Source organism: Hippoglossus stenolepis, chromosome 3 (genome assembly GCF_022539355.2).
Source record: "Hippoglossus stenolepis isolate QCI-W04-F060 chromosome 3, HSTE1.2, whole genome shotgun sequence".
NCBI lineage: Eukaryota > Metazoa > Chordata > Actinopteri > Pleuronectiformes > Pleuronectidae > Hippoglossus > Hippoglossus stenolepis.
This window is the reverse complement of record NC_061485.1, coordinates 7,431,969-7,453,156: the sequence shown is the minus strand read 5'-3', so window position 1 is coordinate 7,453,156 and position 21,188 is coordinate 7,431,969. Positions and strand designations below refer to the sequence as shown.

The 21,188-nt window shown below is 39.3% G+C and overlaps 2 protein-coding genes across 2 annotated transcripts; one reads left to right on the top strand and one right to left on the bottom strand.

The window, feature by feature from the left end:
* The first annotated feature begins 6,620 nt into the window (after positions 1-6,620).
* Positions 6,621-15,252, top strand: nudt3b (nudix (nucleoside diphosphate linked moiety X)-type motif 3b). The gene is made up of 5 exons (XM_035148662.2): positions 6,621-6,945; positions 8,353-8,463; positions 10,830-10,874; positions 10,969-11,053; positions 11,318-15,252. Exons 1-5 carry the CDS (start codon positions 6,847-6,849, stop codon positions 11,512-11,514), a joined length of 537 nt encoding a protein of 178 aa, XP_035004553.1. The 5' UTR covers positions 6,621-6,846; the 3' UTR covers positions 11,515-15,252.
* Positions 15,253-16,741: 1,489 nt separating this feature from the next.
* Positions 16,742-20,365, bottom strand: rps10 (ribosomal protein S10). Its single transcript, XM_035148674.1, has 6 exons — positions 20,220-20,365; positions 19,632-19,781; positions 18,344-18,518; positions 17,372-17,449; positions 17,071-17,126; positions 16,742-16,826 (listed from the first exon to the last, which is right to left on the bottom strand). Exons 2-6 carry the CDS (start codon positions 19,779-19,781, stop codon positions 16,785-16,787), a joined length of 501 nt encoding a protein of 166 aa, XP_035004565.1. The 5' UTR covers positions 20,220-20,365; the 3' UTR covers positions 16,742-16,784.
* Between the last annotated feature and the right edge of the window lie 823 nt (positions 20,366-21,188).

Sequence of the window (21,188 nt, the reverse complement as noted above, 5' to 3'; positions counted from 1 at the left end):
TTACACATGTGCATTTATGAGCCTGATGTAAGCTTCACCCAAGGAGCACGAGACTTAAGGTCTTCTAAAGCTTGTAACGTCTTTATCACCCTACTTCTATAATTATGACATATTTAGTTGGGATATTTCACTGATTTCATAATCTATAAACATACTGTGCACATAGTTTCTGGGTTATTTTTAGTTAAACGTCAGTAGAAATGAGTTTGGACAAGTTGTAACTGGCATGAGAGCAGCCCCTGGTGGTTAGGTTATGACATTTATTTATTTATTATTCTGTCATGTGAAAACTGAAACTGAAACTAAAAACTGTAATAGTTTTTTTGAAGGCAAATTTGCTATAATCAAATATAATTAACAAATATCTAGCAGATAAAAGTGGTGAGTGACACATTTATTGATAAAATAATGATATGATGAGTTAAAGTACAATAAGAGCGATGTGTGTTTGATTGAAAGTAGATTTTCTGAATGGAGAATGGTTGATATGCTTGTTCAGTCTTTAAATCCTTTCTTTTCCAAAAACATCCAATATATTCTTATTGAGCATTATGTCTGAAACTAATGATTTGAGATTAAGCCTTTTAGCAGAAGGCACCATACAGAGAGAGGCCAAAGTCACTTTAAACCCAGAAAATCACAACAGAGTAAATTGCTTCTCGTGTGTGTGAAGCCGAGCACAATCTATTCTGGCCTTGGGCAGAACAACACAATCTCCTGCTTATTTAGTCATTAACGTGCATATTTACTTGGAGAGAGAAAAGGTGCTCGAAAGGGTAACGTTGCCAATATCTTTGCAGTCTTCGATTAAACAAACCTCAGCCACCGCATAGCCTTTAGTTGTGTGTCATACGTCTGGACAGGGATTGAAGAGATAAAGCACTCAAGCTGAAATCCCCTGGTCTTTACTTGTGCCACAATCAAACTCTGGTTGTGTCTGCTCTGTCTATGTGCCGACATACGCTGCTGTAGGTGACTGCTAACAAGGTAGTTCTCATATAGTTGAGTTTAACTAGCAAACAAATGGGTTTATCAGACTTCTACATTAAATTGTAAATATACTTTAAGGTCTGAAAGTTTTAGAGACGTCTAGCTAATTTCAAACTTGTAACTTGGCTTAAAACATCTAATCAGTGCTAATCAAGACTTTTTTGGTGCTTACATTGGTTGCACGAACAACTAGCTTTGCTTTGCAAGATGAAATCACAATAGCTGTAATGTCATTTCCAAACTGTTCAGTGTAAGATGAGCCAACAATACATTAAGGTCTTATCTCTAAGGCTTTAGTTTTAATAGAAATGGAGAAATGTGTGTTTAGAGTCACTTTATGTCACCTTTATATGTCAAACTAGCTAACATTACAATGTTTTTAGCAATGTTTTTTACTTGGAGGTATATATGATTTGATTTTATTTTTTTATCATGCACCACTGGATTAAAGGCCCAGACGTCTTCTTTATGTGGATATTAGTCGCATATTTACACTCGGTAACGAGCAGGTGTAACTGGAAAAACTAACCTTAGCTAAAAAAAAGAAAACCTGTTTCAATGTTTGAGCTGTGCAACTTGCTCATGCTCAACAAACCCTGCTTTTATCTGCAGTAAATAATATACAGAATATAAAGAGATAACAATAATACAACTTTAATGCAACATTACTCTTGTTTACACCCTTGTGGCCTGTGCCGTTTCTGTCTCAGGACTATAAAGCAGATGTTGTGTCAGATAAAAAGCTTAAACATCAACAGTCTATGATCATTTCATTTATTTTATCAGTCACAGGGGACCATTTTCTGCCACTTCCTTTACTTTAACTGAAAAAAACTCTGTTCTTTTACTTGAGTATGACTTTGAAGGAGCACTTACATGTAAATGTGTATTTTTATTGATACTTTAAATTAATTAATGCATCTGAGTTCTTCTTCCAACTCTGCCACTAACTGGCAACATATTTGGTTTCAAAAACGTTTCCCTGCATGTATAACATCCTTTACACATAGTTTCAGTACAAAGCTGAGTGCAGATAAGCCTTACCTGTATCCACACCCACAACATCTGCCTGAAACAAGTAAATACTGTTAGTACGTGAGACATATTGACCAACATCACTGGCTAATGTGAGGCAGTAATCAGGTTTCATATGATCAGTTAAAAACTTAAAAAGAACTTAATATGTTTCCCTTTATTAGTATTTTCCTGACAAACCTGTACAATGTATAACTGTATATCCTCAGGCCATCGAATCAGATAAGGGAAACCTCTCAGATTTTAATACACAAAAAGGACAATCTCAGTAAAACAACTCCTTCCCAGATGGAGAGACATGCATTAAGTGTTGTAGCGTACGAAGAAGAAGTAATTAGAAGATATCTAATTTAAACAGGGAGTTCCTAGTGACCAAATAATTATTTAGTAAATGTATTTTTTTGTAATTCACAACAATTGTAGAATGAAGTGGCACTCTTATTTTAAATATGACGTATGTGTTTATTGAAAGGAGTGAGCGCCCTCTTTTGGAAAAGACAGGGACTTTATTTCTGCTCCCGAGTGTGTGAATGGTTCACCAGAGACTTGCAAAGAGAAAAATGGTTGCCATAGCAACTGCAGAGAGTAAAAGTGCAACCTCTTGAGTATGACCCTATACACTGTACAGCTAGTTTGATTGTATGAAGCCTGTTCTCGTCCCCCTGAAATAAGACACAGGCATGAAGCTCGGGATGAAACAGATTATAGGATTTGTTCTTCTTACAGTTTTTACATAATATAACCACTATTGAATAATTAATGTGACAGTTATACCTTTGCAAGATAAACTCGAGATGGGCGACTTAGCCTAAACTGCCTGGCCAACAAACATTTGAAAAAAGTACAATCATTAGAGCATCAACTTGTTTCACTATTGATTTGTTGATCGACAAATATTTTAATTGTAATTGATTGTTTGTTATTTTGAAAAAAAATTCTGTTTGGTGAGGTTTAGTTTTTTTACTATTCTGTAATATTTATATTTAATAACATTATATAGACCAAATAAACAATACTTTAATTAAACAATCAGCAAATTATGAGGTTAATAAATATTAAAAACAATACTTGCTAATAGCCCAAGAAATGTATTGCTTTCACAACCTTGCTTTTTGAAAGCAACATTAGGAGTTGGGGTTGGATGTGTAGTGGGAATATCACGTTTTTACCACATAGACTGTTTGGGCTTTTGTAATTTAGCATTTCCATATTATCTTTTTATTAATAACCCTCCGTCAATATCAATATGTGTTAGGGCTGAATGTGAATGCTTACAGTAAATTAAACAATTTATCTTCCTTAAACTGAGAATATTTTGATTTGCCTTCCGGCTAAAGAATATTAAATTTTGTTTAATCATATTTAATTATATGTTACTGTTGTGTGTTTACTGTGTGCAGGCGGCCGGAGGCAATACATCCAATTAATCATATTTTTCTTTTCTTCATTTTGTGGGTTTTTTAATGAATAATCAATTGACTAAGCAACAAACATGAAGTGGTGGAGGCCAGTATCATGAGCAACTGGTGATTGTATCATTGTCCAACACAACAACTGTGCAATTAGTTCTTAAACTTTTCTTGGGACCTAATTTCATTTACCTTTTGCCACTATAATCCAAAAATGCAAAATCTAAACCACAACTGCCCTTTAGAGTAAGTTTTGTACACACAAGTTTGTGTATGTAAGAATATATCACTAAAGTTTGTTATGTGCAAAAAATATACATAACAAACTTTAGTAGGTAAGATTTATTGCAGAATTACTGTATTAGATTGTCATTATATTGCAGGTGCTTGTAATAAAGTGCATTTTTTCCTAAATAATTAAATTAAATTAAATTAAATAATTAATAATAAAAGAGGACTCTACTTATTTATGTATATATAGATGTATTTTGACATTTGTGGTATAAAACTGGTGTTTTTTGGGGCACAAAAAAGTTTTGGGATAGAAAAAGCTGAGATTTGTTTTAATAGACTCGTGACTCAGTTGAAGAGGGAGGTAAGGATTTCTGTTTCTATGGGAAGAAACTGGAGAGGGATCATTAGTAAATAAGATAAGAAGAAATACTATTGATGTCTGGTGGGAGATTGAAATGTTGCAGCAGTGAGAGCAATTAGACTCCAGCAGAAAAAGTACCACAGTATATAAAGATAAAAATAGGGTATGAAAAAGGTTGATGGAAAAACAGGAATCAGAACAGAACAAACAGTTGTAGCATCATGTAAGAAAAAATGCTGATAGCAAATGTAAAATGACATGTAGGCTTGTGAAATAAGTGAATAGACAACTGTAAAAATAATTAAATTGTATTGTTAATTTGTTAAATTTTATTTCATTACCAGTTTGTGGCTATAGTTTTGTCTATTATCCAGTTCAAGTTATCTGAACTCTGTTTTGATATGAAATATTATTGCTGGTCTGAGATTTTCAAAGCAAAGTAAATATATATATTTATAATTTATATCCTAAAACTGTGTTTGTACTTGGCAGCAGTTCCTGTCTCACCCTTCTATCCCTCTGCTGTTACTTCTTTTACTAAAGCTAAATGTCATTAGTTCCAAAGACTTTTATGATGTTCCCTCTCTCTGGAGAACAAGACAAAGGCTGAGAAATGTCCCCTAAAGCGAGAAGACGACTGAAGTGAGTCGAGAGGATTAACGTCATGAGCACATGAAAACTCTGCACTATTTGCTTCCCCGCTGCGTTTGTGTTCACACATGCATTCAGCATATACAGAAGCTCATTACTTCAGCGAATTCATGCCATAAACATTTGTTATTTCCCAATAAAAGATATATATTGTTTTAAGATGCAAATGAGAAATTAATGACAGAATTGTACAAGGACATAATTAGTTAGAATTACACTGTTAATGACGCATTCAAGTGGCTCAAACAGACAAGACAGGACATTGGCAACCTTAAACAATAAAGGTATCAACTGGCAGTAGAGCACATACCTCCACCAAGGCAAAGTGTCCTCTGATCCAGATCCACACCCAAATATAATGGGTTCCTCCTTGGATCATGCACCACCCCTCCACACAATTTCATGGGGAATAAATAGTTTTTGTGTAATCCTGCTCACTATCAAACAAAAAAACATAAAAGACCAAAACATAACATCCTTAATGGTGGAGTTAATAAGGGTGATAATGTTTGATATTATGATATTGAAGATAGTCGCTAACATCCGCTAACATCAACTGGTGGTAGGCATTAATTAGTGCTGTATACAAGGCATATTCTCCATCTTGTCCTATGTTGTAAAAGGGGGATAGTGTTTAGTTTCAAAAGGCATAGAGGTAATGATGTCAGATCTACTCAGCGGCCACATGGCTTTCATAGTGCTGCCATACAAGCCAGTAGCCAGTCAGATTTACCTTTAGCCTCAGCGTACCCTCAAGTTCGGCCTGTGTCGTTGATTACAAGGACAAAACCCTTTATGACCCTAAGGTGCACTACACCTGCTAACGTCTACTGGTATTTGCTAACCTAAATTAATGGGATAAGGAATATTCACCATCTTGTCCTATATTCTAAAAAAGTATTGGAGATATGAAACTATTAAATCAATTAATCTAATATATGATAGTAGTTCCCCTTGGCTAATTTACGCTTATTCTGCAATGATAATCTTATAATCAAATAATGATTTGATGACCATTATTAAAATCAATCTAATGGCTATTTTTTTAATAATCTGATAAATTGTTTTGTCGCTATATGCCAGAAAATAGTGAAAATGGCAAATGTTCAAATGGCTGTGGAGTCAAATTCCCATTAACTTGAATGGGGAAATGGTGTGAGGTTTTTGAACCGTGTGTCAAATAAAACTATAAAATTCTCACTTTTCAGAAAATGAAACATTGATATTCATTCATGCATTAAAAAAAGGGCTTTACACACACATCCAACATTTACAGAGAAGCATCATTAATTTAGATGTAATATCTTGTTATTTAAGCTGCACAATTCTCCACTGTGTTAATCAGTGTCTGCCGTGTAATTGAAGTGACCCAAAACAGTGAATATCGGGCTATAGAATCAATACATGATTGATAATTCTCTTTGCATTCATCAATGCAAACAACCCATACAAGTAGTTGTTAAATTCTCACTTTTCAGAAAATTAAACAGCAAATAATTGATATTAATTCATGCATGAAAAGAATAAAACTGTGAAAATAGTTTACTGATAATCAAACATTTGCTCTAATTGATTAATCGACCAGTCACTTCAGTTTGAACCTGTTGAAAAGCTTAAATGTATAAAAAAAAAAACAGTTTCGAGGATCACTCTGTCGCTGTCCATTACCTGCGGTGCTGAAACCCATAAACCAAACCCTGCGCGCAATTCTGCTATTTCTGACCGCATACTACGTGGATAACGTAACATTTGAATTCTTCACTGTGAGCCGGAACGCGCTTGTATTAATAAAAAAGTCTCTAACAAGTGGCCGCGGGAGCCAGTTGGAGCATCTAAGTGCGGGTTTCCCTCCAGACACAGCGTGGTGTTGCGTGGTTTCAACCCCCCCCCCCACCGCAGATCCGTGCTCCGAATTCTCCAACGCGCGATGAGTGATTTCCTTACGCTCCCCGAGCTGTTAGAGGTTAAAATACGTCGTGGGCGTAGCGGCTCCTTGTAATGGCGACCGTGCCGTAGCTGTGCCCAGGTTTGTGAAAATGAAGCGAAGAAGAAGTTATTTCTTTTAAGTGAAACGCCGAGGTTCCCCGGAGGAGGACTGCGCGTCTGCGGCCGTCGTCTCTTAACGTGGTTAACTCAGCCGTGCTTCTGAACTCCGCTGCCCCCGAGATGATGAAGCTCAAGTCGAACCAGACCCGGACGTACGACGGGGACGGCTACAAGAAGCGGGCCGCCTGTCTGTGCTTCAGGAGCGAGAGCGAGGAGGAGGTGAGGCCGGGGATGCTGCCGTCCGGGAGGGCCGCGCTAACCTTAGCCGCCTCGGTGTCTCCTCCTGTCTTGTTACATCGATCGTCCCCGCGGCTTGTGCGTGTGTTTCGGCTTGGAAACGAACCAACTCGCCGCCGCCTCAGCCTCCCGGTGTTGTGAATTAAATGTGTAGTTTTCAGCGGGTACTCGCGGTTATGTAAGCCCCGTTAGCTGTGCGGGGCAGCAGCCTCCGCTTCTCACGCCGAGCCAGCCCGCTAGCTGCATGCTAACGCTAGCATTAGCTTGCTAACTAGCCGCCGTGGGCAGCCGGCTCTCGGCCAGCGACCACAGCCCCTGGTCCGGGCTGTCCTGAGCGCTTACCGTAGCACCAGGAGCGGTTTAATGGATGGTAATACTTACTTAGATTTATAGAGTGACAGGTGGAGACATTTATCTGCCGGTGCTCAGAGGTTATTTGGCGCGTTTAGGTGACTTGCTGCTAACTGTGATGGTGTTAATGCAACTGGTCCTGCTAGCCAAACACTGACATGTAGCCATTAGCCGTGTTAGCTTTAGCCTAGAAGACCAACCCCTGGTAGTGATACCCGGCTACTTTGCAACACCGTCACTGATCCTTTATAACTCTATATTCACAACACGGATATTTCTGGGCTTTGTAATATTTGCTCAGTGGCAACATCTACACGTTTTGTTGACATTTCCCCACCTGACATCTGTGCTAATGAGCTAATGTGGCTACCTCCGTGCTCTCCCCTCTCAAAGCCGCTGCAGCTACCCCTGCAAAGGGTTATTTGAGATCAGGAGCGATTTGGGAAGCGGAGGTCCAGTCAACAACAACAAGCACAAAGATGGCTTTGTAGTTGAAACATTTTTTTTTTTCCTTTGACCCGGGAAGGAGATGAAATGAGACTAAACTAATTCCTCATTCTGGTGAAAGACTTGTGAACCACATGGGCTGATTTCAGGAAACATCAGTATGACCTGCACGTAGCTCCAAACTTCTTCTCCTTTTTTTTTTTTTTTTTTAACCAGACAGTGTAATCCAGCAGATCGACAGTCAGCCAAGTTTCAGATTTACCACAGCAGACTGACACCGTGAACTGGAAAAGGAGCAAACCCAGTGATTCATAGCCCGAGCCACTGAAAACAAGCATGACACAGCGAGTTAACTGCGTTCACACAGTATCCAGCGACACACAACTTCAGAGATAGATCCAGTGTAGCACTTCAAGTGTCGGGGGTAGTTGACAGGTTGCTGTTGTGTCATCCGTTGGGCTTTATTACCAACACAGATTGCTAAATGTATCACGCTCGTGCAACAGTGCTTGTGTAATGTGAACACACATCAACAAACAACGTTATGTTAGATGTTGGTCTCTGAACTGTCTTGCATTGGATGCATTTCAGGTGCTGCTGGTGAGCAGTAGTCGACATCCAGACAAGTGGATAGTTCCCGGAGGGGGGATGGAGCCGGAGGAAGAGCCTAACATTGCAGCAGCTCGAGAAGTGTGTGAAGAGGTCAGTTGTTTATAATTTTTCATTATTACATCTAGTTTGAGTTTTTATTTTGGGCCCTATTTTCTTTTTTTTACCAAGGCTGCCTGTATAAACTTTACTTGACCCTTGTATTTTAATCATGAATGTGAAACATCCCTTTCTAGTCTCGGTTTATTGTTCTGAGAATGGATTTCCATTCACGGCGTGGCAAATTGGTTTGAGCATAGGCTCATGCAATGTTTTGTATTTCATTTCTATTAAATCATATCTGTATTTAACGCTGGGCCCTAATACCTTGCTCTCAAAGCCCATTTTGTCAGTGCAGTCATCCTGTTTGTGCGGACAGAGAGAGAGCCTAGCAACGCGTAAGCTGTATCATAGCATCATGTTTCAAAGCAGTGTTAAGGTGTCAAATAAGGTTACACTGAGATTGTACACTGGCTAACCAGAGGTGCCACTGCGGCGCTGTCCAATCGTCAAATGAAGGAAAACAATCGACTTTCATTGTTCATACAGTTTAGATATTTCTATTTTTACCAGAGCAGCCTTGTTGCGTCATCTTGAAGGACAAACTGGACATTTGTATCTGTGCAGGAGATGTGTAGCAATTAGTCAACAGCTCTGAAGCTCATTGGAAATCAATATCCTGCTGATGCTACCTATGTTTTTTTTCCTTAAATCAGGAGGCCCTTAAGGGGCCATGCTGTTTATCGCCTCAGCATTTTCATCAAAATGGCGAGAGGGCACTGAAGACAGTAAATTTTGCCCGGCTGTCAGCCCTTGGCGGGTCACTGACCATATAAAGCTTCTTCTCTTGTGTGTGATCCATCACAATGATGGACGCTGATATCATTTCTTATCCTGGCTCTTGTAGTGTGGTTCCTTTGGCGGTCCCAGGATGCTGTGCCTTGCCAACACATTTCCACAGGGTCAAGAGCAATGTCACATCACTACTGAAGTTTGTGGAAAGTGCTGAAAGACCACAATCAGGAACTTTGTGGCGACTTTGAGTGGTTCTCGATGCATCACCGCGTCCTGTGGCTTTCTAAGCCTCTTATTGGACGGTGGTGTAACAGGACATATCCTAATCCTTACAAGCTCATTCTAATGACCATATGAGTGGTGAGTGATTGCTGGTGCTTATTGGTTTGGAGTCTTTCCAGGGATGACAGTGAAAACACAGCAATCTGGAGCAGGCCCAAAGTTAGAGCTTCCTTGTTAGTCACAACCTCTGCTTATCCTTGGTAGTCAAACACCCCCAGCCTTGCATCGTGAAGACACAGGACAGCGTTGCATAACTTGTAATTCAGCCTCAATGCTCTACATCTTTTTCCAAGTCGATGACCAGTGGTTTCGAGTTACACGAATGCTTGAGCTGGGAGACATTTTCCATCTCATAAAAACATACAGGTTGACTTTTGGCCTATTACTTAATCCTTGGCACATCTTTGGGGTTTCTAGAAGTGAGCCTGGTCGTGTTTAATATGATCTTAGCTGGAGGACGTAAGAGTACAACACTGAGTCTGTGGTACAGTGCATGGAGTCAACATTTATTTATAGACTGAAACTGGAACCTGAAGAAGAACCTTCAAAGATGTCAGCAAGTGGCCTGGCTCTGTGTCTAAATCTAACCTGCTATTCTCCTCTGGGAGTGAAGATCCCAATTTCTTGTTATTAGTATGTGTTTAAAGGGAACAGGAACAGAAGAGTTCATGGTGTCCGCTCTGAAGGAAAGCTGATGACATGGGGCTTAAGTTTTATGATCACGGAAATTGTATCCGCGACTGACGTGTTCTGGAAGCATCTCTTAGAGAAGTGGTCAGTGTGTGACAATAAGCGAGAAACGAACAACTGTGTTGACAGTTGTTTTACAGCACTGCAAAAACGATTATTTGACATAACTTTCTCTGTGTTTGGATTGGATTCGCAACATTTCTGTTTTTGTCTTCACTGTAGATCAAATGTTTAAAAAGTAGACATTTGAAGATATTTCCATGCAAACGAGTTTCATCTCGCCTTTGGCTAAATTAAACGTCACTGCACTGAAATGTGACGTGAGTAAACTGAATGAAGAATCAGTAAATCGAGTAAAAGAGTTTGTGTTTTGTTATTTTTTGTCCTTGTGCATTATTATGTGGATTCAGTTTTCCCAGAAACTGGATGGAGTGAATTTGCAGGGGATAAAAACAGTCTTATGATGTAATGTAATCCACTGCAACACAAACAACAAGCACCAGAAATACCTTGAATAAAGATAAATCAACAACTCCGCCCCTGTCTCTACAGGGCTTTTATTGTATGAGCCACATTGGATTAAACCCCATAACTTCATATTTAGAAAAATCCAGTGTTTAATCTCTTTTAACATTTCCTTTTTTACTTCTCAGGCCGGTGTGAAGGGGACTTTAGGTCGCTTAGTTGGAGTATTTGAGGTGAGCTGTTTGCTGTTAACTTATTTTTGGTCTTCACATGTAAACACACACTGTGTTTGCGAATGAGAACTGAAAATGTGATGATCCCCCACAGAACCAAGAGAGGAAACACAGAACCTACGTCTACGTTCTTGTTGTAACGGAGGTGCTGGAGGACTGGGAGGACTCTGTCAACATTGGTAAATCACCTTATTTGTTTGTGACAAAGTTCTCAGGCCGTCACATGATGTCAGTGGCTTTATTTGTCTCGCCTCAGCCTCAGTAATATCACAGTCGAGGGATTTTATTGCATGTTTGTTGGAGCCGGTCATAACACCAGCTTTGTTCCTGCCCTTGTGATTTTCACTTCTCTGCTGAGTATAGTGCAGATAATTATGATTACGATTTTTTTTTTCTCCTCATGTCCTAACTTGCTCCACAATGATGTGTTGTTTTGTCAACAGGGAGAAAAAGGGAATGGTTTAAAATAGACGAAGCCATGCGAGTGTTGCTGTGTCACAAGCCCGTGCAGGCCACCTACTTTGAGGCGCTCCAGGAGAGCTGCCTCACCAGTAACGGAACACCTTTGGTGACCACGATAGGTGGGGACCTCTCCCCTACCTACAGCATCAATCAGAGCTCCGTCTCTGGCATCAGATAACTAAAACCATAACTCTGACACCCCCTGGAGCTTTTGAGCTTTCGCCACCACTTGCGCTCTTATTTGTGTCTCTTCTTCTTCTTTTCTTCTTCTTCTTCTCTTCTTCTTCTTCTTCTTCTTCTTCTACTCTTCTTCTTTTCTTTTTGTCTCAATAACATGGTTTGCCTTGCCAACTCCTTTGTGCCAGAACTGTGGCACAGACTTGATGACAAGTGTTGGGTGAAAAGTCTGAAACACTTTGTAAATGTAATTTTGGACCCCCCTCCCCCGCCACCTCTTTTTGTTTTTCTTTTTACTGACAACTGCATGAAATGTCCTCTTGCTCCCTTCATTCTCTTTCCTTAAAGCGCCCTTAGCGTGGTGTTTATTGAATGCAAGAACTACTTTTTACTGTTGTAATGTAAAAGTGTATACTTAGTGCTTAAGCTGAAGGCTTTTGGTGGTCTTTTTAATGTCTCCTCCATTTTTCTTTGGTTATTTCTCTGTGAATGAATGGGCCCATTAGTGTAGTCTCTCTCTCTCTCCCCCTGCTGTAAGGATCAGAAGTGCTGTCTGTCTGAATGAACAGAATTGTGGGAAGTGACTTGTCTTGCATGAGCACCGTTGTGTTGCGTCACGCTCAGTCGAGTGACCTGATGCTGACCGCGACAGATTTGTGGTGAAGTCTTTTGGATTATTTGGAAACGGTCTCTTCATTTTGCTACTTATCGTGGTTGTTGATGTCTCTTTTATCAGAAGGATACGGCCCCTCAGTAGTATTTCAATTTCAAGTGCGCTCGCTCTTATTTGGGGAAACAACCCAAGCACTACAGGTTTCGTTCTCAAACAGAGCGTATAGACTGTGGAGAGAGTGAAAGAATTTCAACATATAATGTAAATGAACCACCGTTTTCCTCAGTGTCTTTACCTCCTTTTTAATCCCATTTTGTTTTCTTTCCTTTGTTTTTTGTTTAATGCTTTTCCTGTGACTGACTACAAAGTCTTCCTCCACATACTTAGAAGGTAGAAGCGGTAGATTTCAATTATCATGGACTTGTAATTTCAAAATGCAGCACATATCACTTAAGTTATTAAACCCATTTCCGCATTTTACTCCTCACATTCAGTTTGGTTAAAAGCATTTGTTTACATTGTGTTCGTAGCACAGGTGACGTTAGTGGGCACTTTTTCTTTTTTTTTTACCCTTCTGTCCTTAGTATTTAATCTGCATCCCCAGAAACACTCAAAACACCTGCTTGACATTGAAAGTAATGGAATCTAAAATGCTGTCTTGGGCAAGATGCAGAACAACAAGCCTTGTACAGTTTGAGACCTCGTTTTTAACATGTAAAATGCTTTTGGATACCTTTTTTTTTTTTCTCCTCTCTAACGTCTGGCAAAAGTCTCTTTAACTGAGCTGCGTCACTTGGCCTCTGTGGCACGAGGCAGCTGGCTCAATACTGTGAAACTGGAGGCGCTGTAGATAGCATGTAAGAGGTTTTTATTGTAAATTGTTTATTTCTGTATAGATCAAAGGTGAGAGTACAAATGACTAAACACATCTTACACATCAGTGAGTGCTACGTGTCATCGAGGCTGGAAGAATTGATTGAACCTCTCGCTGTTGGTTCTGGAGCGGTTTGGACTTTTCTCTTGAGATAGCGAAGAGAACATCCGAGGATAGACGAACGGGGAATGTGGCTGAGATCGTACATGCGAGAAAAGAGCCTATAATCAAAAACTCTCAAATATTCTTCAGACCAAATCTAATTAACGTCAAGAGATTAGTGTTTTTTTGCTTTTACTTTGGCCAAGCTACGAAAAATTGTTTCTAAACCTCCTATTTAGTTTAGCACCTGCTGTCTTTTTAAGCCAACAGCTGTTCCACTGGTTTTCAGTATATTTCCCTCAGAGTGATTCTTTCAGTAGTTTCTTTCCCAAAAGCTCAAAGATCATTCTGTTATTTTCTGTCTATATTTAAACCTGCAACAGCTTATTTTTTGGCCACTTGGGGACATTGAAACGAGCTTTAAACGCACATCCAACATTTACAGGGAAACATTAATTGAGACACGTTTGTGTCCACCTGTTAAATGTAATGGTAATATACTGTTCTTGAAGCTGCCCAATTCTCCACTGTGTTAATCAGTGTCTGCCGTATAACTGTAGGCAGGTAACGTACAGTTGAGTTGTAGCCTTTTCATTGAAAACAAGCAAACGCTATGAGAATTGAAGTGACCCAAAACAGTCAATATCAGGCTAGATTGATGATTACATGATTGATAATTCTCTTTGCATTCATCAATATGTGTATGTGAGCCACTGTTGATATAAAAGAAACAATTTGGCTTTGAAGGTTGGGAAAGAAACTACAATTCCTGTGTTTTACCATCTGTTCATGTCTAAAAATCATGGGAATTGCAGTTTTGGTTGCAAACATACGAGAGCTGCCCGTTGTCATGATTCAGGAACTGCCTTTGTGGGCAATAACATGGAGAACTGAAAGCTAGTGGACTAAATGCTAAACTAGATAAGAGACTGATAAGACGTGGCGAGGGCCGCGGTGACTTCACCTTCTCAGCGAATTAGGCTTCACACAAACTCCTCAGACCGGCTTGTGATAATCCAGGAATGAAACAGCTTTTTTTCCCCCTAAATGACAGTGAAGGTGAAAGAGGTCTAAAGTCTCCTTCACAACAATGAGTGACTTTGAGCTGGTTTTACTGCTGTGTATCAGAAAGGTGCGGTGGCCAAAGTCCTGCTTTACGATGCCCTGCCTGGCACTTCCTTTGAGATTTTTGTGTTGATTAGCGCTTTTAGTCTTCATCTCAATGTGCTATTAGACTTTTAAGGGGACAAACCAGTTTGTGGCATGAAAAACCAAACTTAACCCTCAGTAATTGGCTTAATGGTTGAATTCACTCTCGGTGGTTTGATGTGGGCGATAGATACTTGGCAAAATGAATGTGAGGAGGATTTCCACAAGTAACAGCCAGTGACTTGATTATTAATGACCACTTGTTCTTTATCCATATTTTTTTTTTTTCTGCTTTTTCTTTAATCCGTTGTGTTGTTGACAAGCTAATGTCTTGTATATAGCTAACACAGCCTCCTTACAGCCGGAGGACGCACTCTGGCTTTTGGTCAATAAGGATTAATTAATTGATTTTCTTTATTTTATTTTTTAAACGACTCCCCTTCAACTCAAAACTCATGCTCCGTCACAAATGGAGTAATTCAGGCGGAAGTTCAGGAGGGCATTTGTGAAATGAATGTCTCCATATGATTAACGTTAAGATGGAGCAAACAATTCTACCCTTTTCTATGATATTGAAGCTTGTGAGCTTGGTTAAAACAGGATTTATTAGTTAAAGAACAATGGGATCCACTGATGAAGTATATTTATCGTCATGTCCATTAACTGGCCCCATCTTGTGGCCAAAGCAAAAAAAAAAAAAAATGAAAAGCACATCACTAAACGGCTGAGGATTGTAAAAATCAGCTAAATTACGAATATAAATTTATTTAAACAAAACATTGCCCCCAAGATACTTTGCAATTGAATAAGAAAATGAACACGTGCACTTGTAGCTGTCAACCTCAGCCTCGAAGTTACTCGCAATTGTTTTCTCTGAAGTGTGTCACTGGAATATTCTTTTCCTCTCTTGTCATTTGGGACTGTGGAATTAAACCAGTGCGAGAAGACTGAAGATTGTAATATAAATGTGCCAACAAATAAACACCAGTATTTCACATTCAGGCCCGTGTCTGTGAGAATTTGTATTTTTTGTCACACAAATACATGAAATGCTCTAATAGATGATTTTTAGATTACATGCTGACCTATGGGGTTGCAACTATTGATTAATCTGAAGTTTTCCTTAATTGTGTAGAAACAATAGTGGCAATTTACATAACCCAGAGTTGATTGAAATTCCTGCTTAGTCAAAAACAAATATTCACTTTACAATCAAATATCAGAAGAAGCACCATATTTTCACATCTGAGATGCATGGACCAGCAAGTTTAAGTTTTGCTTAAATGTGATTAAACTGATAAATTGTAGCAGATTATTTCCTGTTGATTAATCACTGCAGCTCTGATCTACTTTAGATTATTACAATGAACTTTGCTGCAGGAATTAACATGAAATGATCTAATGTGCATGTGTATCAAACAAATTAAGCTGCAATGCTAATTTATGCTGCAAATGAACATCACTGATGTTTTTTAAAAGATGGATTTGATATATTTTCTATGTCTGTTAGTTACATGGTCACCAAATCTACTTTAAAAAGGTTTGATATGAGCAAACCAGGCAGGTGCAATAAAGTTAAGAGCAAAGTGAGGGAGCTGGTAAGAGGACAGTCAATGTAACCACACAGTCCTGGTGATTAAAATACCTCAAGAGACTCCAGGTTGATCCACTACCTGATCCAACACTGACCACAGCCTGAAGCCAGATACATGAAGCCACAGGCCTTTTCTGCACTTGGCCTTTGACAATTAACAGCACAAGAATAGTTGTGAATTGTAATTTATAGTAACTTTATTGCAATCAAGTTACATCCTGGGACAACAAATCCTGTGCTTTCCCCACAAAGTCAAAATACCTGTTGTGATAATGGCTATGGAGTTTTCTGTTATATTATAGAACAGGCAGAGAGTTTCTAATGATTTACTAGGTCCTGAATGCTGTTCAGAATACATATGGTCATACAAGCCAATATATGAAAGTGATGAAAAATCAGCAGGGACGATATGGCCGCAATATTAATCAACATTTCTTCCTGCAGTACAATAATGCCCCCTGGACCCAGTGTTGGGTATTAGATGCATTAACCAAGTAAATGCTCAAATTTAACGTCCTTGCTACTTTGCCAGCAGCACTGAGTCTTTGCTACAGGTCAGATGGTGCAGAGTAAAATTCTGTTGAAAACCTAATAATGCATCTTTTGATATAGATCTTCTTACAGCAGAGACAGATACAGTTTATGATTAAATGCAATTTAAATTCAAACACCTTCTAAGGTCCATGGTGGTTCAGAAACTGAACTTAATGTTTTTATTAGGTAATTCTGACTTAATCATGTTGTATATATTTTAGTTTAAACCTGGTCACTGTCATCCCCATATACCAGCACTCACTCTTAATTCTTATATCTGCTGCTCAGCATCAAAACAAGATCACAGCAGAACAACGCAACAGTCACCACGATCACCAATAATTAAATACAGACACAAAAGGTTGTATTTTGATTTTTCTTTATTGTACAAAGAAACAGTGAAATTTACTGAGGCTGCTGTCCTCTGCCACGTCCAAAGCCACCCCTCTGCAACAGAGAGCTTCTGTCAGTACATCACTCAAACCAGGTTTATTAGCAAAACCTTTGATAACTGCAATAAAACAATATGTAGCTTCCTGACGTTCCTTAATTTAAACAGTTTAAAACTACAACTGTAAAAAAATATATAATATTTGATGTAGAAATCAAGTCTAATTTCCCCTAACAGAACAAAGTCCACGATTTTCTTGTAGCAAAAACACTTATAAACAAGATTAAGAAAAGTACTTACAAACTGGAACTCTGTTGCAGCTCCTGCACCGGCCTCTGCTTTCTTGTCAGAACCAGCTGATGGAGGAATCATGAACAAGTCAGCCAATGACATTCATCAATTCACACTTCTAACACATACAGCACAGAGTTTAAACTTTGTGTTAAAACCTGCAACTGAAGTTCTCATCATTCATCTATTGGTTTATAAAATTCAATATATCTGACAGACTAAACGAAAGACATTTTGAGATTTCAGTTCAATTTATACAAGCCAAGCACATAAGCTGAAGAGGATAAGTATTATGGGATAGTATACGTACGAGGTGCTGCAGATCGCCTGTATGTGTCTCTGTCAGCCTCCCCACGGTTAAGGCGGGCTGGCCTCTCTCCCTCCATTCCTGAAACAAGAAAAGAAAAACACATTCAATTTACACTTTGATTAGAGTTTCTTTCACGTCACAAAATGGTGAAAGAGAATTTTGTAAAATGAGTGAAAGTTCATTTCAATGATTTTAGTACCAAGGGTCCTAGCTAAATACGTGTTTGACAGAAAGATTACTAAAACATCTGGCCTCAAGATTGTGCAGATTATTCATGACCAACCTAAATTATTTGGAGAATTAACCTCTCAGGATGTTTGCTAAACCCTGTGATTTATTTATTAGTACACATATTTCATATGTGAACTGAACTGATGAAAACCTCTTCATTATTAACCAGATTCAAGAACTAAAGAGGGAAGATCATTGATGAAATAACCAACTGCAGCGTAAACAATCTGCTTCCTGTTCACACCAGCATGCACATGACCAGTGAATGGTCACGTGTTTCAGGCATGTTAGTACAGACAGACATTATTTCTGATAGAGTTAAAATCTTTTCTCATGCATTGATCATTTGTTTTAAAATGTTTAATTAAAATTGTATTTGTGGATGCATCCAGAGATTTAACTGGTGGATGAACCATCTACATGAAACAACTGGAAAGAATCAGAGTTGCTGAAGTCAACATGAGCCACAGCTGCAGCCCTTTCTCTCTGTGCAGTTAAGCTCTTAGGTATGTTTCCACTCAGCAGGTTTACATCAGCAGATAATGATCTGTTGTGTAGTTATGTCTGATTCCAACAGTTACCATCAGTGTACAATGAATTCAATGTCTTCTGAACAGAGAAGAATTAATATAACAGTATGTGTGAAGTTATCACTACCTGTGTTCTGTACATTGTGATAATGGCTTTTCAGAAACACCACAACTGGCCAAAGCCACACAACGTGTACACAGGGGCACTTACCCTTGGGCCTGGGCCTTGCGGCCTCAGGGCGGGTCTGGCGGCGCAGAGTGGCGGGCACGATCTCAGGGGGAAGGTGAAGGAAGTCTCTCAGGTACTGGATGCCCTCATTGGTGAGGTACCAGTAGAAGTGACGCCAGGCAAACTGCTCCTTGACGTACCCACAGGACTTCAAGGACTGAGAAAAACAGGCCGCACAGTATTAAAACACTGTAGATGCTACCACAACAAATCACAATCAAAGTCCGTTGATACAGAGGATCTTTAAAGTCTTGAGTTTTCCCCCTGACGTGTAAATAAAACGAATCTTCATCTACATGTATTTGTGGCCTTTACTACATCAAGGTGGCCCCACATGCCCCCCCCCCTCAACAGCACCACTGAAGTGACTCTGCTCCTCTGCTGTTTTCTAATCACTAACACTTAGAACTGATCTTGATTTAAAAACGTACTGAATTCATATTTATGATCCTGGATAAACGGGAAGTCGCTTCTTCTGCAACGACGAGGTTAAAACAGTGCGTTGTGTCATAATCTGCAGGAGGAACTTCTCTTCTGTCTGCAGGAGTGTGTGTGTGTCCACTCGTCTCTTTTACTCTTCACACACAAACTTATAGTTTCATGTATTAAGTTATCGTTGGATCCTGACTACGATCGTTCCGGTCACTTTAACCCTGATGTCCTGCTGTTTTGTGTAGCAGGTTTAAACATGTGTCCCATAAACTCTAAAGCGACTCAAACAAACAAAGTAAATGTGTCCTAATAACTTGTGGTCAGTGATGGTGTTTATGGTTAAAGTGTAAAGCGAGCGCCGGAAACAGACTCCGACAGAGACACAAGGCGACCGGAACTTTAATGTGCCTCTGTCCTGATCCTGAAGCAGCGCTGGTTATAACTATTCAATGAAGGAACATCGCTCAAAACAACATGATTTGAGCGATGTTCTGTCACTCCATCATCATCCACATCTGCATCGTGGTGCATCTAAGAATGGAGACATGTCCACACCTCTAGTTTTGGCATAGCTACAATCGATTTCCCATATTATGTTCTGTTGGCTTGAACTTGCAAATGTGAGGAACAGTTTCCTTACCGTTATAATCAATCCTCCAGGTGAATGAAAAGTGAATTGACACTACAAATAGTAGTTTACCCGCCAAAGAACAGCCCACATTAAAATATGCTATAACATAAACCTGTTTCCTTGTCACAGCTAAACTCAGCAGCGTTCTGCCAAATACACACAATCCACAGAGTCAGAGTTGAACCTTCATCCTCACTAGACCCTCACCTGCATCGCTTTCATCACATGAAGGTTGGGCACGTTCTTGTCCGTGAGCTCGGGGTGGTTGGGCAGGTGGACGTCTTTCTTGGCCACCATGACGCCCTCCTTGAAGAGAAGCTCATAGATAGCAATGCGATTCTTCTTGGGCATCAGCATCTGCGAACAGAGGAAACGGGTTCAGGCGTCAAAGAGTTCCCACACGCAGCATGCTAACGGGCTAGCTCACCTAGCACGGATCGAGCTAGCGACCGAAGGAGACGGTGCAGAGAAGCTACGGGCTAATGCTTGATTTGATTAAAAATGTATATTAACGTTTACAGAGTCACGTGCTTGAAAGAACACTTTAATAAACGGTAACGCTGCTGGAGGAGGCCTGTGTTTCAAAGAAAAATGGTGGCCAGTTCGTGAACCATCACTCTGGGTGACTGCTCCACTTCTAAGTTTAATATCCGCCGTTTAAAAACATTTGGAGCCGAAATTCTTCAACGTTTCCCCGAGTGACACAAAGACCAGTCGAATATTTAACGTTAAAGTTTCGCAGAGACGCAGATGAAGCAGATTTATTCAGATTTAAATCGCCGGGTCTTTCTTTACCTTTCCACTTGTGAGGGGACCGGAGCCGGAAGGAACGACTGTCGTTGGTGGGAAAGGGTTATTCCCTGCGCTCGGGCCCGGAGGGGAGTTGCTGCCCCCTGCCGGTGTGGAGGAACACAGGCCGTCTGAATGATGTAATATCTCTCAAAGAGAGAAACTGGAAAAAAACACATTGTATCTTTATTTTATTTGATCTATTTGTGAATATCAAACAAAAACACACGTATCATTCTAGATTTTCATCCGTATTTCACAAAATGAGCACAATTTATCAACAATATCAAAACAAAGCCTCAAGGTTATTCTTTAGCAGAGATGTTCATGATCTTGAAGTGTGTTTCGTTCCCTTAGTTTGGAAGGTTTAAGGAATGTTAGGTACATCATTACTATTTTATTAATTGATTAATTTTTAAATTTGTGTTGTAGTCTGTCAGGGAAAAATATTTTCCAGTATCATGTTCAGGATTTAAATCCCTTGAGTTGCAAATAGAAACAGGTGCAAAAGTGCAGTGCAAAATTGTTCATGGTCTAATAATTCAGATATTGACCATACATTTCCTGAAACTACTCTTTACAAAATAAAGACTTAATCCTGTGTAGTATATGGCTCTTGGGTGTAATGATTATAACATACATAAAGTGCATGTAGTATATCATGTCACTTATTGCCTTTTTCTTTACTCGGCCTATCTGAGGTCTTTTGTAAGATACATTATTACCTTTATTTTGTATTTATTTAATGTTATTGTATAGTTTTGTACTACAGGCTACCTGCTTCTTAATTTTCTCTATAGGCCTATTTCCCCCAATGTTTTGCACTAATATATTTTGTTATATAAGCAAACTCCTTGTATGTGAAAAAACTAATTTACACTATTTAAAACCTTTTATTAATATTGTTGTTTTTTTATCAACTTTGTGCTGTGTGTCATTTCATTAACTATTAAATTAAAATTTAAAAATTGTAAA

What these genes read in the sequence shown, in the direction of transcription:
- nudt3b (XM_035148662.2), top strand. Translation starts at nt 6,847, where the DNA reads ATGATGAAGCTCAAGTCGAACCAGACCCGGACGTACGACGGGGACGGC. An exon ending in CTCGAGAAGTGTGTGAAGAG is followed by an intron (nt 8,464 to 10,829) that starts GTCAGTTGTTTA and finishes TTTACTTCTCAG; the next exon opens with GCCGGTGTGAAGGGGACTTT. An exon ending in GCTTAGTTGGAGTATTTGAG is followed by an intron (nt 10,875 to 10,968) that starts GTGAGCTGTTTG and finishes GATCCCCCACAG; the next exon opens with AACCAAGAGAGGAAACACAG.
- rps10 (XM_035148674.1), bottom strand. Translation starts at nt 19,781, where the DNA reads ATGCTGATGCCCAAGAAGAATCGCATTGCTATCTATGAGCTTCTCTTC. An exon ending in ATGTGATGAAAGCGATGCAG is followed by an intron (nt 18,519 to 19,631) that starts GTGAGGGTCTAG and finishes TGTTTTTCTCAG; the next exon opens with TCCTTGAAGTCCTGTGGGTA. An exon ending in CGCAAGGCCCAGGCCCAAGG is followed by an intron (nt 17,450 to 18,343) that starts GTAAGTGCCCCT and finishes TTCTTGTTTCAG; the next exon opens with GAATGGAGGGAGAGAGGCCA.